At 43.6% G+C, this 17,619-nt stretch overlaps 1 protein-coding gene across 2 annotated transcripts in view; it reads left to right on the forward strand.

The window, feature by feature from the left end:
* Positions 1 to 203: 203 nt before the first annotated feature.
* Positions 204 to 17,619, forward strand: part of LOC137425686 (high mobility group protein B1) — an 89,019-nt gene continuing 71,603 nt past the window's right edge. The window contains exon 1 of one of the 2 annotated variants that reach the window (XM_068114364.2): positions 204 to 631. Coding sequence is in view for 1 of the 2 variants with exons in the window: in XM_068114363.2 (XP_067970464.1) it covers positions 10,089 to 10,113 (25 nt within the window). In the remaining variant the exon portion in view is untranslated. Of the gene's footprint in view, positions 632 to 10,029; positions 10,114 to 17,619 lie in introns of those variants that run through there. The other variant, XM_068114363.2, reaches the window with a different exon arrangement.

Consider the following 17,619-nt stretch of genomic DNA (forward strand, 5'->3'; position numbering starts at 1 on the left):
ATCATTCAATGAATGGTTACACAACCAGACTCATTCAATAACAATTCAAAATCACAAAGCCCTCAAGTATCCCACAGGATAGTGCAGCATTACCTGTGAGCGGTCTGAGGTACATGCCATTTATTCACTGACTGTAAACTGCCGTACTGGTGCTTCACAGGCAACGGGTTTGCATCACAAAGGTCAAGGTTCACATCAGCTCGGCTCGGTGTCGCAAAACCTAATGAAGCCGCGGATTTGCCGAGAGAGGATCATAACTACACAGCTCATAAATCTTGTTTAAGACGCGATATCTTTCATGCTATTGTACTTTTTGCCAATGGAACTTGTGGGGATTCAACTTTAAATTTCCCGTCATATTATGTCTCGAGTAGAATGTTGTCCCCGCACCCGCTAACTCGCCTGCACACCACTGCTTCAGCCGAACAGCCAATAGGCGAGCCGCCCGAGCCTCCTGCCGTCAAGCGGTTGAAACGGTGATAGCCAATCACAAGTCCTCTAGTCCGTTCAAATCGGAGCACCAGCCAATAAGGGCTTTGTTCATTGTTGACTCCGCCTCCTTCTGCCTCTCGCCTGCCTTCCTTGCTGAGCCATTGTCTCTTGTATCGTGGCTTCTTCGTTCGCTACTCAGGTCAGAGCTTTACTTGGTTTCCGTATTTGCGCTCCTAATGTTTTTTACGGGTTAAAATGACGGTTAAAGTGTGAAGGTTTCGCAATTGCGTTATTTTCTGGAAATTGAATTTTTTTGCTGCGGGTGCAGTTACGCCCGGTGTTTTCACAGCGTCTAATTTACCAAGAGTCGTACTCTGATTTGATGCAGTGCGCTATAAGGTTGAATTGGCAATGTAAGCGTCCATTTGATCGCGCAGTGTTGTAATGATAAAAGTCTGTGGTGTTCGCGTGTGGAAATGTGGAGTTAAATAAATAAATAAATACGTATCATTGCGCTCTGGTAAAATGGCGCGTCTGCGTGTCTTGGTTTCTCTTCTCTTTTTTCGCTTTTTTTTCGTTTTTACCGCTTTCGAGAGGCTTTTCGACGCTTTTTAGGCCGATTGTACTGCTCGTTGGTTAATTGCTGTCGCACTCACTTGAAGGCACGACGATTCATTCTTACTTGTGGCGCCTCAGAATCTTGCTGAAGAAAGGCAGCGCGGAGCCCCGAGGGCGTCAGCGGCCATGTTAGGGACGCCCTCAGAGCGCTGTGGTATTCTATGATGGAAAGATCTTGAAAATTGTACTTGTACCTGGATGTGTATAGATTGGCGACCTTTTTCTTGGACAGGGTCGTTTTGCCTTTACCAAAATGGAGTTTGTAAGATACGTGTTGGGGAATGGGGGAGGTCAAAAGGCTAAGTCGTAAGTGCGTACGTAATAAATAGGACTTTATTAACCTCGATGCTATGAAGAATACACGGTCGTTTGGGTTGTTTGACTCTTCCTCGAATGTACGTAATAAACAGGTGACTTTGTTGACGTGACTATACGATCATTTTATTTTCGTTCATTACTCGTGTTGCGTACGTAATAAATAGATGGTCATTGTCGCTAGAATACACTATCAGAATTTATTAATTTTTTTCCTTCTATTTTGCGTTCGTTATAAATAGGTGACTTGATTCACCTGATTGGCATATATGATCCTTCGGGTACTTTGACCCTCCTAAGTCTCCAAAGGAACTCTGTTGCAAATAAGGCGGCGCAGGTTTCTCTGGAACCGGAGGAAAGCTATAAATCGCTCGGATGGGCGATCGTCAAACACGCGGCAGTTTGTTCACTTATCTCTTTGTTTGTTTGAAGGTGTCGGTAACCGCTCGCGCTCGGTCGACGCTGTACCTGTGCAGGACACGTGCCCCACCGAATGGGCCACGTGCTCCAGGCCACCGCTCCTCCACGCTTATCGTTTTAGTTTTGAGTTCCATTCTCTTTGTTAGCTTGAATTTTGTTTTTGCCCAACGTTTTATGACGTTTTTATTTTATTTAAATCGATTCTTCATATGATATTTATTCACTGAGCAGTCTCGTCTTGGTTCCATCAAGTTGCTGTACACTTTGCCATTAAAAACAAAAGAGCCCAGATCATGTCCAATTGATGTGATTGTTGGACTGCCTTTCCAGCGTTCATTCAAAGTTCTCTTTTTAAAAACATTATTATTACTCTTTTTAAGCGGTGAAGCCGCTTCAATATTTGGCTATGTCCGTCCATCCGACAAACATCGGAGCAATACCCCTAGCGCTCACTTTTTTTTTTTTTTTTTTTTTTTTTTTTTTTGTATACAAGATCGAGGCTCGTGAAAGAGCGAACATTAATCACACAAAGACAGACACACAAAACAAATAACATCGGGAGCGGTAGACAAGATGGGGAGAGAGGGGGAAGGACACAAACACAACATTTGAGAGCAGGGACCGAGAGACATCGAGAGAACTGTGGGAGGGAGAGGGCTTTGGGGGGGAGGCATGGGAAGGGAGGGGGGGGGGTGGGAGAGGTATAAAACATATGGACACTGCCAAGACTTCCAGGAAAGAAGTTGGAATTTCAAACAAGGTGGATCTGGGGTGAATTAGTGGGGGTAGAAAAGATCAAGGTTTTGGATGGGGGAAGATAAGAGATGGTGGTGAACAGCTGTTTTGAAGACCTGGAGGGCGGAGTGTGATTGAAGTGAGTGTGGGAGTTTGTTCCAGAGGCGGGAGAAAAGAGGAATGAAAGAGTGAAGGTGAGCAGAGAGCCGAGATTTCGGCAGTTTAACCATCAGAGGGTGGCTGGCAGATCTTGTGCGACCTGTAGGAATATTTTGGGGACAGAGCACAGAGAGAGCTGGGGGAGCAAGGCCGGAGAGGAGTCTGTAGAAGACAGAAAGACCTACCTACCTGCCTGCGGTGAGTGAGTGAAAGGCCCTCAGAGATAGCTTCATCGCGGGAGATTCCAATGATTCTGAAAGCTTTGGATTCAACAGCGTGAAGCCGAGCCAGGTGTGAGGCAGGAGCACCAGCCCATAGGGGAGAACAGTATTCCATTGAGCTGCGGATGAAAGCCTTGTATGTGGTGAGGAGCTCAGGTGTGCCTAGGAAGGACTTCGCACGACGGAGGATGCCCAGTCGGCGACTGGCTTTGGAGGCCAGCTTGGAAATGTGGTTTTCCCAAGAAAGATCATGGCAGATGGTGAGACCCAAAAGCTTGAGCGACAGAACTTCTTGGAGAGGATTGTTGAGAAAGTAGATGGGAGGGTTGTCCAGTCGATCTTTTCGGAGAGACATAGTAAGAGTGTGAGATTTGTCAGGATTGAAAGACATGTTCCACATGTTTGACCAGTCTGTGATTTTGTCCAGGTCTTCAGAGAGTGAGGAGGCTGCAGACTGCCGATCTGAGGGAAGAGGAATGGAGCGGCAGAGAGTGGAGTCATCAGCAAAGAGATACAGAGGATTTTCCAGAGAGTCGGAGAGATCATTGATAAAGACCAGAAAAAGCACAGGGCCCAGCACACTGCCTTGGGGAACTCCAGCCTGAACGGGAAGGGGAGATGAGAGAAATCCATTCAGGGCCACACGTTGACTACGACCAGAGAGGAAGTCCGCAAGCCATGCATGGAGATTTCCATGGATACCATAGGAGGAGAGTTTGGTGAGCAGAGCTGGGTGCCAGACCGTATCGAAGGCACGTGATATGTCAAGGGAGACAGCTCTGATTTCCTGTTTGGCATTGAGGACCTCCATCCATTGTTGAGACAGCAGAAGCAGCATGTCCAGAGTAGAGTGACCTGGTCTGAAACCAAATTGATGATCAGAGATCAAGCCATTGGAGAAGAGGAAAGATTTCATATCCGAAGCAATGATGGATTCCATGACTTTGCTGATAATTGGGAGCAGGCTGATTGGTCTGTAGTTGCAAGGATCTGTTTTTGCACCTTTTTTGTGTAAAGCGGTAATGTTTGCTGATTTCCAGGATGCTGGCAGATGACCTTGAGCAAAAGATAGGGTGAAAAGAACAGAGAGAGGGTGAGATAGAGCGGCAGAGCAGGATTTTAGGACCCGTGGGCTGATGCCATCTGGTCCAGTTGCAGAATCAGAGTCGAGGTTTGACAAAAACTCGGTACAATAAACGGTATATTGCACCGACTAAGGGTATTTTAAACCAATTTCAATGGTTGCTAAAAGACAGGGCAGCAAGTAGAATCATAACATAATCATGAGACTTAAAACAAAGAAAAGAAAAAATATATATACTTAAACCCTCAAGTATCCCACAGGATAGTGCAGCCCTTAAGCCCCTAAAGGGGCAGATTTTTTTTTTTTTTTTTTTTTTTTTTTTTTTCTCTCTCTTCTTCTTTGTCCTGTGAACAAACTTCTGCACATCGCGGGTGATTAAGGTTTTGGTAAAGTTTCATTGAAATTGTGTGTGCGTAGTTTCAGAGGACAAGGCAAATTCCTATTTTGTTGGGTCAAACCTGGATCCACTTTGACCCCGGTAAACCCCCTTATACCCCGATTTTATTATTATTAGGTTTACTCTCCATGAAATGGAAAACAAAAAAGCGCTCGGTCGACGCTGTACCTGTGCAGGACACGTGCTCCAGGCTACTGCTCCCCCACTCTTATCGTTTTAGTTTTGAGTTCCATGCTCTTTGTTAGCTTGAATTTTATGAAATTTTTAGCCGCGTCGCAGACGCTGGTCATAGAGTGCCCTCTGCTGCTGTTGTTGTTCTTCTTGTTATTCATAAAATGTTCATTTTGTGTTCATTTTTATGTTCATTTTCTGAACATGAAATGGAGAGTAACCTATTATTACTGCGAGAGTTTTATTATTATTCTTCCGCCCTATTTTGCACCTCCGAAAACTTCATAATTAATGTTCTCGGCAACCGCTGGTCGGATTGACAGGAAATTTTCATCAAATGATCGTCTCGGCTCCTAGAATTTTTTAAATGCTACTTATGACGTCACCTAGGTCACGTGGTGTGGGCGCCATCTTGTAAAACAAATTCAACTTTGCCTCTCTGTAGCTCCGAAACGGCTCAATGGAAAAATTTGAGGAATGGCTCATTCTAAAGAACTCTTCAATGGGAACAAAAGACATGTGTATCGAGTATATTAGAAATGCTAACGTTGAGGTTAGAATTCGTCAAACAAAAAATTTTCTCCCCCGAAAATGGGATTTTTTTTCTCAGATGCTTAGTTTAAAAAAAACTCAGAATGCAAAAAATTTCGAAACCATACGTCACATGGTTTCGGCCGCCATCTTGTTTTTCGTGAAAAAAACCACAAAAACCCATTTTTCTCCAACGGCTGAACGGATCGAGCCCAAACTTGGCATGCGTATTCGCATACCCATGACAAACAAAAAAGTCAAAGAGCACGACCTCATCCGACACATGGTTTCAGAGTTATGACGTTTTAAAGCTCAAACTAGAACTGGTATCACCTCCATAATTTGTGGAGATATCGAGTGGAAACTTCACACAAATGTTCCTCATGTAGTCAGGTTCACTGTTTTTTTTGTTCAAAATCATGGTAGATTAGCAAACCTATATATTTTTGGAAACGTTATTACATGGAAAATCTGAAAATCAATATTTCCATTCGACCAATTCGACCAATTCGATTTGCCAATCGATTTGACCGACCTTTGCTTGTGTGGAACGGACTGTGAAAACGATGCGGACTATATTGTCGGATAGGACACACAGGACAGTGATGACGAACTCTAAATGGCATATTCTGTAATCGTGTATGTTTGATGCCATTGACTGCCTGTGTATATTTTGTCATTGACTGCCTGCGTAGATGTGAAGTTATACCGACTGCATGTGTATATATGATTTTGCTGACTGTCTGTGTATGTTTGGTGATATGAATTATTGTGACACATTTTGATATTAACTGCCTGTACAAAATGATAACATGTATTTGATTATGCAACTTATCGCGAATATAAAGACAGTATTTTGCAATTCAAAACCTTTGATTCGTGTCTTACCATTCCCCATAGCACTAATTTGATACTTTCATTGGATTCCTTGTCCCTGAAAATATAGGTTTAGTATATTTTAAAAAGTTTTTAGGGTAATTAGAGGCAGAAATAGAACAAAATATGTATTTTACAGTGGCCATTTTGAAAATCCAAAATGGCCGCCATACAGGTATCTCTCCAAATGTAAACATTGATTTTTAGTTTCCTTATGCTATAACCTTTCCAAAAATGTATAGGTTTGCTAATCTACCATGATTTTGAACGAAATATAATTTATTGACATAGTGAACCTGACTAATGGGGGGATGTTTCAATGTTGAGACGTTTTGATAAGTCACATGGTTTCGCTGCAATAAATAATGTAAGGTAAATTTTAAAAAGCTTCTAACTCTTGAACCACTGCATGGATCGACTTGAAATTGTAATGCAATGTATATCTCATCAAGTGGAACACGTGGGCAAAATTTCAAGATGATTGGATGTACGGTCTCGAAGCTATACGTCTTTATTGTTGAAAGAAGAAGAAACGCACCGTTTTGTCCTTCCAGAACGTGATCACTATCACACGATCTCCCGCGGTCATTTGAACCTCAAATAAAATTCCAATTGAAGATTTGTCAATACGTGAGGTATATTAACAAATGAATAAAACAGATTTGCTCAAATTCTGACTTTTTAAAAAATCGATCGCATTTCACACAAAATTGTGAAACTCAAGAACAAGAAACCTCGTTTGGCTTCTCAGATAAAATAAATAATTCTGTCTCTGCAATTTCAGGTTAATTTTCTTTTAAAAATCGCTTTTTCTGCAATGTGTGGATTGTGTGTGTGTGTGTTGGGAGGGATGTGTGTGTGTTGGGAGGGATGTGTGTGTGTTGGGAGGGATGTGTGTGTGTTGGGAGGGATGTGTGTGTGTTGGGAGGTGTGTGTGTGTGTGTGTGTGTGTGTGTGTGTGTGTGTGTGTGTGTGTGTGTGTGTGTGTGTGTGTGTGTGTGTGTGTGTGTGTGTGTGTGTGTGTGTGTGTGTGTGTGTTGGGAGGGAGGGATGTGTGTGTGTGTGTTGGGAGGGAGGGATGTGTGTGTGTGTGTGTGTGTGTGTGTGTGTGTGTGTGTGTGGGAGGGATGTGTGTGTGTGTTGGGAGGGAGGGATGTGTGTGTGTGTGTTGGGAGGGAGGGATGTGTGTGTGTGTGTGTGTGTGTGTGTGTGTGTGTTGGGAGGGGTGTGTGTGTGTGTGTGTGTTGGGAGGGATGTGTGTGTGTTGGAGGGGTGTGTGTTGGGAGGGGTGTGTGTTGGGAGGGACGTGTGTGTGTGTGTTGGGAGGGACGTGTGTGTGTGTGTGTGTGTTGGGAGGGACGTGTGTGTGTGTGTGTTGGGAGGGACGTGTGTGTGTGTGTGTGTGTGTGGGACGTGTGTGTGTGTGTGTGTGTTGGGAGGGACGTGTGTGTGTGTGTGTTGGGAGGGATGTGTGTGTGTGTGTGTTGGGAGGGGTGTGTGTGTGTGTGTGTGTGTGTGTGTGTGTGTGTGTGTGTGTGTTGGGAGGGATGTGTGTGTGTGTGTGTGTGTTGGGAGGGATGTGTGTGTGTGTCTGTGTGTGTTGGGAGGGATGTGTGTGTGTGTCTGTGTGTGTTGGGAGGGGTGTGTGTGTGTGTGTTGGGAGGGATGTGTGTGTTGGGAGGGATGTGTGTGTGTGTGTGTTGGGAGGGATGTGTGTGTGTGTGTGTGTTGGGAGGGATGTGTGTGTGTGTGTGTGTTGGGAGGGATGTGTGTGTGTGTGTGTGTTGGGAGGGATGTGTGTGTGTGTGTGTTGGGAGGGATGTGTGTGTGTGTGTGTGTGTTGGGAGGGATGTGTGTGTGTGTGTGTGTGTTGGGAGGGATGTGTGTGTGTGTGTGTGTGTGTTGGGAGGGATGTGTGTGTGTGTGTGTGTGTTGGGAGGGATGTGTGTGTGTGTGTGTGTGTTGGGAGGGATGTGTGTGTGTGTGTGTGTGTTGGGAGGGATGTGTGTGTGTGTGTGTGTGTTGGGAGGGATGTGTGTATGTGTGTTGGGAGGGATGTGTGTGTGTGTGTTGGGAGGGATGTGTGTGTGTGTGTTGGGAGGGATGTGTGTGTGTGTGTTGGGAGGGATGTGTGTGTGTGTTGGAGGGATGTGTGTGTGTGTTGGGAGGGATGTGTGTGTGTGTTGGGAGGGATGTGTGTGTGTGTGTTGGGAGGGATGTGTGTGTGTGTGTTGGGAGGGATGTGTGTGTGTGTGTTGGGAGGGATGTGTGTGTGTGTTGGGAGGGATGTGTGTGTGTGTGTGTGTGTTGGGAGGGATGTGTGTGTGTGTGTGTGTTGGGAGGGATGTGTGTGTGTGTGTGTGTTGGGAGGGATGTGTGTGTGTGTGTGTGTGTTGGGAGGGATGTGTGTGTGTGTGTGTGTGTTGGGAGGGATGTGTGTGTGTGTGTTGGGAGGGATGTGTGTGTGTTAGGGATGGGGTGTGTATGTGTGTGTGGGGGGTTTGGTGTGTGTGTGTGTGTTAGGGATGGGGTGTGTGTGTGTGGTGGGGGGGAGGGTTTGTGTGTGTGTGGGGGGGGGGGGGGGGGGGTGTCTGGGGATGTGTGTTTGTGTGTGTGTGTGTGTGTGTGGGGGGGGGGTGGATATGTGTGCATGTGGAGGAGGGGGGGTTGGAGTGTGCATGTGGAGGAGGGGGTGTGTGTGTGTGGGTGGGTTGGGGGGGGGGGTGGATGTGTTGTGTGGAGGAGGGGGGGGGGGGTTGGATGTGTGTGTGTGTTGTGCATGTGTGTGTGTGTGTGTTGTGCATGTGTGTGTGTGGTGTGAGGGGTGGGGGGGGGGGGGGGGGGTTGGGGTGTGCATGTGGAGGTGGGAGGTGTGTGTGTGGGGGGGGGAGGGATACGTGTGTGTGTGTGTGTGTAGGGGGGGGGGGTTGGTGTGTGTTTGGAGGGGTGTGTGTGGGTGGGGGTAGGGTGTGTGTATCAGGGTTGTATCCAAGGGGGTTGTGTTAAAACATGTCCAATGAAAGTGGGGTTGCATCAAAAGTGGGTGCGAGTAAACCGGTCATCACTGCCATCAGTTTTAAAGTGGCAGTTCTAGTTATTATTATTATTATTTTTTAAATAAATGTCGTGAACAAACTTTAGTAACAACACAACAAATATAATTTGTGCCAAATTTGGTCGCAATCCCATCAGCGGTTTTGGAGAAGAAGTTTAAAGTGTTTACGGATGGCCTGACGGACGGACAATGCGCCATTGCATAAGCTCCCCTGAACTTCGTTCCAGGTGAGCTAAAAATGAAGAACCTTTCAAACCCACCATGTTTAGTTATAAAGGGTAATTCTATTGGGTTTAGTTTGTTTCTAGGCTATGCCGATTTCATATTAAAAGAAATGCCAAATTGAACCGCTTTCTTCGGACACTGGTGTTATATTTATATTTTAAATTAAAGAATGTGGTGTGTATGCAACTTTTGATTCTGCGTTTCGTTCAACTTGTGTACCCTTGGGTGTTTAGAGATGATGCAAAGCATTCTGAGCTAATTTGAAACCGTCTTTCCAAGACACCAGTGTGCAAACGCACTAATTGCATTTGATGACAACACCACTCGTAGAGTGAATAGTCTCGCCTTGTGCACTTTTCGTCGTTCTTCATTTTGCAACGTTGTGAACAAAAGTGAGTATTTATCATGCACACTATTGTGTCGTAAACATTGATGATGATGCCCACTCCTGCATCATCTCATTTGGCTGCCGAAGCAGTTTCTTGACTATTGGGCACAGTCCTGGACGGGTCACCACTCCCACGCAGGATACTCGAATGGCTTTCATCCCACTAAGCTGGTACTCGTTTTGCCGACCTCGGAAGGATGACAGGCTGAGTCAAGCCCACCTGATAATTGGAATGGAATGAAGGTGTTGGAGAGGAGGATAAGGAAGAAAGTGAAGATCGACATAAGGCATTTGCAGGAGATGTACATGGTACTAAGTCCACTACTATTTGTAGCTGTGATGGAGGTGCTGGCTCCGAATGTGAAGGAGGGTTTACTGTGGGAGTTGTTGTATGCAGATGATCTGGTGTTGATTGCGGAAAGTATGGATGGACTGAAGGAGAAGATGAACAAGTGGAAGGAATGTATGGAGGCAAAAGGTCTGAAGGTGAATATCGGAAAAACGAAGGTTATAAGTGGTAAAGCATGTGGTGAGGTGGAAAGAACTGGGAAGTGGCCGTGTGCTGTGTGCAGGAAGGGTGTCGGAGTGAATTCCATTCGATGTACAATGTGTGCAGAGTGGGTTCATCAAAAATGTAGTGGTTTGAGAGTGTCATTAACCAGTGTGGCAGCTACATTCAAGTGTAAGGTGTGCACAGAGGGAGCTGCAGATGGAGAAAATGTTGAGTTGGATCTTGGAGACGGCGTGAAGCTGGAAGGTGAAAACATTTTGCTAACGAGGAGACATGCTGAATGGAGAAGGTGGATCAGACTCGGCAACGGTTGCTAGAGAGATGTGCATGGAAGAAGTTTTGGGAACTGAGTGGCGTGCTGAACGGAAGGGTGTATGCTGCATGTGTGTGAAGTGTTATGATTTATGTGAGCGAGACATGGGTAATGGGCGTCGAGCAGCAATGAAGGCTGGAAAGAGTGGAAAAGTGAATGGTTCGGTGGATGTGTGGAGTATCATTGAGAGAGAGGAAGACAAATGATGAATTGCGAAATATGATGGGAATAGAGCCTGTGATGGATGCTGTGAAGAGAAACAGGTTGAGATGGTTTGGTCATGTGTTGAGGGATGAAAGTGACTGGTTGAGAAGAGTGATGGAAATCTGTCTGTCTTCTTACTATTTATAAATAAATTCTGTCTTATTATATTTATAAATTCTGTCTTCTACAGACTCCTCTCCGGCCTTGCTCCCCCAGCTCTCTGTGTTCTGTCCCCCAAATATTCCTACAGGTCGCAGAAGATCTGTCAGCAACCCTCTTATGGTTAAACTGCCAAAATCTAGGCTCTCTGCGCACCTTCATTCTTTCATTCCCCTTTTCTCCTACCTCTGGAACAAACTCCCCCACTCCCTTCGATCCCACTCCTCCCTCCAGATCTTTATAACAGCTGTTCACCACCATCTCTTATCTTCCCCCATCCAAAACCTTGATCTTTTCTACCCCCGTTAAGTCACCCCGGATCCACTTTTTTGAAATTCCAGCTTCTTTCCTGGAAGTCCTTGCAGTGTCCATGTGTTTTATACCTCTCCCACCTCCCCCCAAGCCCTCTCCCTCCCACAGTTCTCGATGTCCCTGGTCTCAAATGTTGTGTTTGTGTCCTTCCCCCTCTCTCCCCATCTTGTCTACCGCTCCCCTTATTTTGTGTTTTTTGTGTCGGTTTGACTTTTTGTGTGATTAATGTTAGCTCTTTCACGAGCCTCGATCTTGTATACAAAAACAAAAAAAATTAATGTAGAAGGAAGTAGAGGACGGGGAAGACCGAGAATGACTTTGCTAAAGATGGAAGAAGAAATGTGGACAAGAGGAGATGCAGAAAATAGGGCAAAATGGAGAAGATTGTCATGGGGACCGCAAGGCTAGCCCCCGCTCAAGCAGGGAAAATGGCCTTAAAATAAATGCCTGTTGTGTTGTTTGTTGCTCCTTTTTGTGCTTCATTACCACTACAATACTGATGATAAATTGCACCTGGTGCATGTCATTGTGAGAATAACTGATCCGATGCATAACTGTCTTCCCCGTTTTTTTTGTTTTTGTTTTGTTTCTTTTCTCCTCCCCCAAATATTCTTGGGTCTCATCTAGAAATTTAACTGTTCTGACTTTATGTAATAGTCCGTGGGCTGAGTAGGGTTTACATGCACCCCCCCCCCCCCCACAACTTAACTTCCCGGGTATGTCCATGTACCCCCCACCCTAGGGGTTAGGAAAAACCATGTTAACAGAAAAAAAACTCATTCCCAAGGTACCTCCCACGCATATTTTGATGTTACCCACCCTGTCAGTGATTTCCGAAAATTAGGGGTAGGCGAAATTCAAATGGCCATAACTTTTTACCTCGTCATCCTATGGTTGCATATGACCCCTCAAAATGTTTGTCCTGAGATACTCTTTACAATGATGTTATATGCTAATGAGGTCACCAGAGGTTAAACTATGAGGGAATGAGTTTTTTTTCTGTTAACATGGTTTTTCCTAACCCCTAGGGTGGGGGGTACATGGACATACCCAGGAAGTTAAGTTGTGGGGGGGGGGGGGGGGTGCATGTAAACCCTACTCAGCCCACGGACTATAACTCTTTGCAACACTTCTGATTGTGTCATTGATGGACTTGCCACAAACAGTCTTCACTAAATGTAAATGTAAATCCTGACCCACCTAAAAGCAAAGTACATTGATTATCACCTTTCTCACTTTTACTTCCTTTTCCTTGCAACTATTTTTGGGGTCCATGTTCGAACGGCATTCTCTCTCGACCGTTTGTCCATTGCACAGTTTTAAATCATTATATCACAACGTTCATTTGTCTTCTTTGAAAGTCCCTTAACACCTTTCTCTGCTTGTAGTTAGCCCCATAGGAAAGATGAGTCGCATACGTTGAACTCCATTCTTCATCTAATCTACGACCTGCAAAAATAAGTTATAAAAAAATTAATAACCTCCACCCCTCCTCCCAAAGGTAGTTCATTTTAATGCAAGACCAAACAAACTTTTCCACCCCAAAAAATCGAGAACTGGGCATTTTTACCTGTCGCTTCTTTGACGGATTGAATCAAAAGACGACGCAAACACTCTGCTCTATTCACCCTTTCATCTTCCTGGAAGTCTACCAACTTCGTTAAACTCCCAGTTCAGCGTCCTTCCGAGAGGCAGCACACGCATTGACGAATCACTGCCTGTGAAACACCACGATGACAGTTTATAGCTGGTTTCAAACCGAGCCAAGTGTGTCTTCCTCTAGGCCATCCTGCCAGTCCTGTCTCAGACTACTTGACCTAAAATAATGCTTCAATTAGTCAGGTTCACTATATCAATAAATTATGTTTCGTTCAAAATCATGGTAGATTAGCAAACCTATACATTTTTGGAAAGGTTATAGCATAAGGAAACTAAAAATCAATGTTTACATTTGGAGAGATACCTGTATGGTGGCCATTTTGGATTTTCAAAATGCCCACTGTAAAATACATATTTTGTTCTATTTCTGCCTCTAATTACCCTAAAAACTTTTTAAAATATACTAAACCTATATTTTCAGGGACAAGGAATCCAATGAATATCAAATTAGTGCTATGGGGAATGGTAAGACACGAATCAAAGGTTTTGAATTGCAAAATACTGTCTTTATATTCGCGATAAGTTGCATAATCAAATACATGTTATCATTTTGTACAGGCAGTTAATATCAAAATGTGTCACAATAATTCATATCACCAAACATACACAGGCAGTCAGCAAAATCATATATACACATGCAGTCAGTATAACTTCACATCTACACAGGCAGTCAATGACAAAATATACACAGGCAGTCAATGGCATCAAACATACACGATTACAGAATATGCCATTTAGAGTTCATCACTGTCCTGTGTGTCGTATCCGACAATATAGTCCGCATCGTTTTCACAGTCCGTTCCACACAAGCAAAGGTCGGTCAAATTGATTGGCAAATCGAATTGGTCGAATGGTCGATCGAATTGGTCGAATGGTCGATTGAAGCGAATGGTCGAATGGAATTGGTCGATTGGTCGAATCGAATTGGTCGGAATTGGCAAATGTAAACATTGATTTTCAGATTTTTCATGTAACAACGTTTCCAAAAATGTATAGGTTTGCTAATCTACCATGATTTTGAACGAAAAAACATAGTGAACCTGACTAAATGGTTTGGGTTGTCTTTGGGGGTTGCCTCTCAAGGCTCATGAAGGAGCTTGAACCATTCATTTGTTAATACTAGTGAGGTACCCATGCTACGCACGGGTGGGAGGCCATAAGTAAACGGACAATGCAGAAACTGCTAATGCTAGAGCATGAAACCAATAAATTCCACATTCCTGTAGCACCTTCAGTCGCACATCAGACATGGACAGCAAGTTCGTGAAGGACTTCCATGAAAAACGTACCCGTTCGCAAACAAACAGGTACGTGTGTTCCATTCCCAGTCTATGGCGAATCTGCATATGGCGATCCGCGAATTTCACGTTTAGAACGTAAAACCGTCACGGCATTTCGTCATTCACTTGAACTCGACATCTTTTTTTCATTCCAAACAACATTACTCCAATCACAAATACACATTAATATAATAAACTTTTAACAACATTCGTGACATAAACAAATATTTAAATCCTGACGTGAAGTTCCGTACGGTGGGTGAATAAAATTACGAATTCAAAATCGTACTTTTATTCACTCAATTCCAATCATCCATTGATACTTTAACAAAACGATTAACACAATTAACGATTAAACATTACGATTGAATGACGGTTGTATTGGGATATTATCAAATCCGCGCATTGCCATAATCTGTCCACTTCCGCATTCGTGGCAGGTTCGTAATTCTCATCAAAATCTAAACGGTATTTGTAGAATTTTAATAAAAGCCACATCACGTTTCATATTGGTAAATATTTTTCCATCGTGTTTGGAAAAACTGGAAAATTGGGGAAAAAATTGGAAAAACAATATAGCCTATTTTACTCCAAGGGGTCCCAGGAATACCCACCCAAAATATCGTTGCGATCGTTTCAGCCGTTTTTGCGGTACCTTCGAACAGACAGACGGACATTTGTTGAATTATAGTAAGATGTGGCAATATGCAGATTTAAGAGGAAGTCAATCAATGTTTACTATGATAATTATTTTGTGCAGGTGTAATCTTGTAGACAACATGCTTGTGCAACGCAACATGTTGCTTGAGTTGTTTTGACATTTAATTGAGTTGTGGTTAATGTTCGTTCCTGATTCTGCACGTTTTGGTAACTGCAAATATTTTGTGAAGCATAGCTTGTCGGGATTTGGAACTTCTGGAATTGCATGCCATTGCATAAACTTGTATCAGAAATGATGCACAGTTTTGTGATTAATGTTCTCGTCACATAACAGTGTGAACGTTAGGTCATTCTACGACATTGGTTCTTTATAATATATTGAAATCGTGGCCAATGAAACAGATGTTTTATGGCAAAGTTGCAAAGTAAAACAAGTTTATTGTCTGGGCTTTGAATGCCAAAGTAACTTCAATTGCATTTTGAAAATTCCTGATCATTTTATTTTGCTGCAAAACAGTTCTGGAAGTCTTTTTTGCCCATGTTGCGGATTATATTGAGATAATTTGACTTCGTTATCGTTGGCATGTGTTTTGGAACCTCATATGGATGAAAGTGATGTTTGAAACTTTCCATGATTGAGGTTTTCCATCTGAGGATCTCTGAAAGAAAGGAGAGAGGGTGTGATACTATGATAATATAAGGTGACCACTTGGATTTTCTAAACTGTCAAGGACTTCCACTCTCACCAACATGGTTAGAGGAGCTGAGGAAGTCAGAGGAGCTTTTTACTTGACCTGAACCAGCCTTGCTGTTTGGCGCAATATTTACATCATGATTATCTTGCACCGATCAGCTCATGTAAAAAATTCATGGTATGCAAGTTTCAAGATTCATTTCATGATTCTAATTCCAAAAATTCAAGATTCATGGTACGCAAGTAAAGATTAACTTTTATTTTGGGTCTAAAATGAAATTCTAACACTAGTACTGTGATGCCACGACCTGTAAAACTACGGTATGCAATTTAAACTTGACGTCGATCTTCATCAGATAATACAGAATACTGTATCTTCCTTAAAGCTTGAACTCGGAGCTTGGCATCAGGAAGGGCATCCGGCCATAAAAACATTGCCTCAAACAGGGAACCATGATTGTCATGGGGCCAGCAAGGGTAACCCCCGCTCTTGCGGGGAAAATGACCTCAAAACGATCATTCATAACTCAAATGGTGACTTAATTTATATATACTAGGGCATGCCTGTACTATATCTATATCTAAAATTATATCCCCCCCCTCTATTTACATGAAATGGTTTGGTCCAAAGCGAACGGCTTGCGAGTGGTGACAATCCCCCCCCTCTATTTACATGCAATGGTTTGGTCCAAAGCGAACGGCTTCCGGAGTTTGGTAAAGAAATCGCCATCGCGTGCACAAACGCGCAGGAAAGCGAATGAATCGCAAATTCGTTTTTATTAGTTGTAAAACATAGTTTAACGCCAACATAGTTTGCAAACGTGAAATAAATGAATACGCTCTCAAATGTGCCATCCGAGGCAGAGTGTGCCCGCCACGTTCGGCACACGCGATCGTTCGCTGCTCTCTGATTGGTTGAATCGTTTTTTGGACATAGCTCGGTAAGTAATTGTCCGATTAATATGAAACCTTGAAAAGGCACATCCTCGGGTCCCCAGCAATATACCTGGCAAGTTAAAAGTATATCGGACCCGTGGTTGTCGAGAAACAGCGGTCACAGACAAACGTACAGACAGACAGACAGAGATTACTGGAATTATAGATAGATATATATATATATATGTATATATATATATATATATATATATTTGTATACCAAGTCAAGGCTCGTATAAGAGCTAACACATAGAACATATCAAAATCTGCCATTGCATGGCACTGGGTAGGTAACCAACCCCAGATGTGTAGACCAGTCCAATGCAGATATGTTCAAAATATTGAGCCGAGGTCGGAGTACGTTACATCTACGTATTAGTGGGGGGGCCAATGTTTTCCCGTTGAATTCAAATGTTAATTTGTGGACACTGGTTGGGTTGTCTTTAGGGATGATAGAAGTTGTAGAAAAAATATGTCTCCATTTTTTTCAAGTTCTTTATAGCGGCCATTTTGGATTATCAAAATGGCGTTTGTTGAAAACCGAAATTGTCATTATCTTGGCTTCTAAATGACCTAGAGTGTTAATTTTGGTGTCCAAATGTACATATTTGCGGATACTTAATCCAATAAACACACATTTATACACCTACATATGATCAAAAGGGTTCTTATGGCAGCCATCTTGGATTTTCACGCACTTATGCCAACACATATATATATTTTTTTCCATCATTTTCACTTCTAAATCACATAAAGGCTGGACTTTAGTGTTCAAATGTACACTTATAATGTCTTTGTGCAATATTTTTAGTTGGCAGTGTTCATTGTTACATTGAAGGATCTCCATCCTCCTCATCATCAGTGTTATCGATTCCCATGGGGCGCTCCTGACCCGTGTTACCACACACCTCTTCATCTGCCCCACACATACACATCTCAGAACAGTTGAGATGCTGAGACCTGCATGAGCAGTGAGACATGCATTGGGTCTTCTTGCAGTTACATTTGATTAGATGTGTGATGGCAGCTGGGGCTGGAGGGTCCTTGGTTGTGATGGGCACCAGCTGATCTCCTTCTGCTCTCCATCCATGTTCTGTTGGTTGTGGAAGCTGGGGGTCCGGTACATCAGCCTGATGCCACACCATGGCCTGGAAATGTGCACGAGCAATGGCTTCATGTAAAGCTCCCCGTGTTGGTGGCAGCTTCTGTGCCTCTAGCTGTTTCTTGGTAAACAGTCTCCACCTCAGCTTGCCCACATCCACAA

Source organism: Myxine glutinosa, chromosome 4 (assembly GCF_964187855.1).
Source record: "Myxine glutinosa chromosome 4, kmMyxGlut1.1, whole genome shotgun sequence".
In the NCBI taxonomy this organism is placed as follows: Eukaryota; Metazoa; Chordata; class Myxini; order Myxiniformes; family Myxinidae; genus Myxine; species Myxine glutinosa.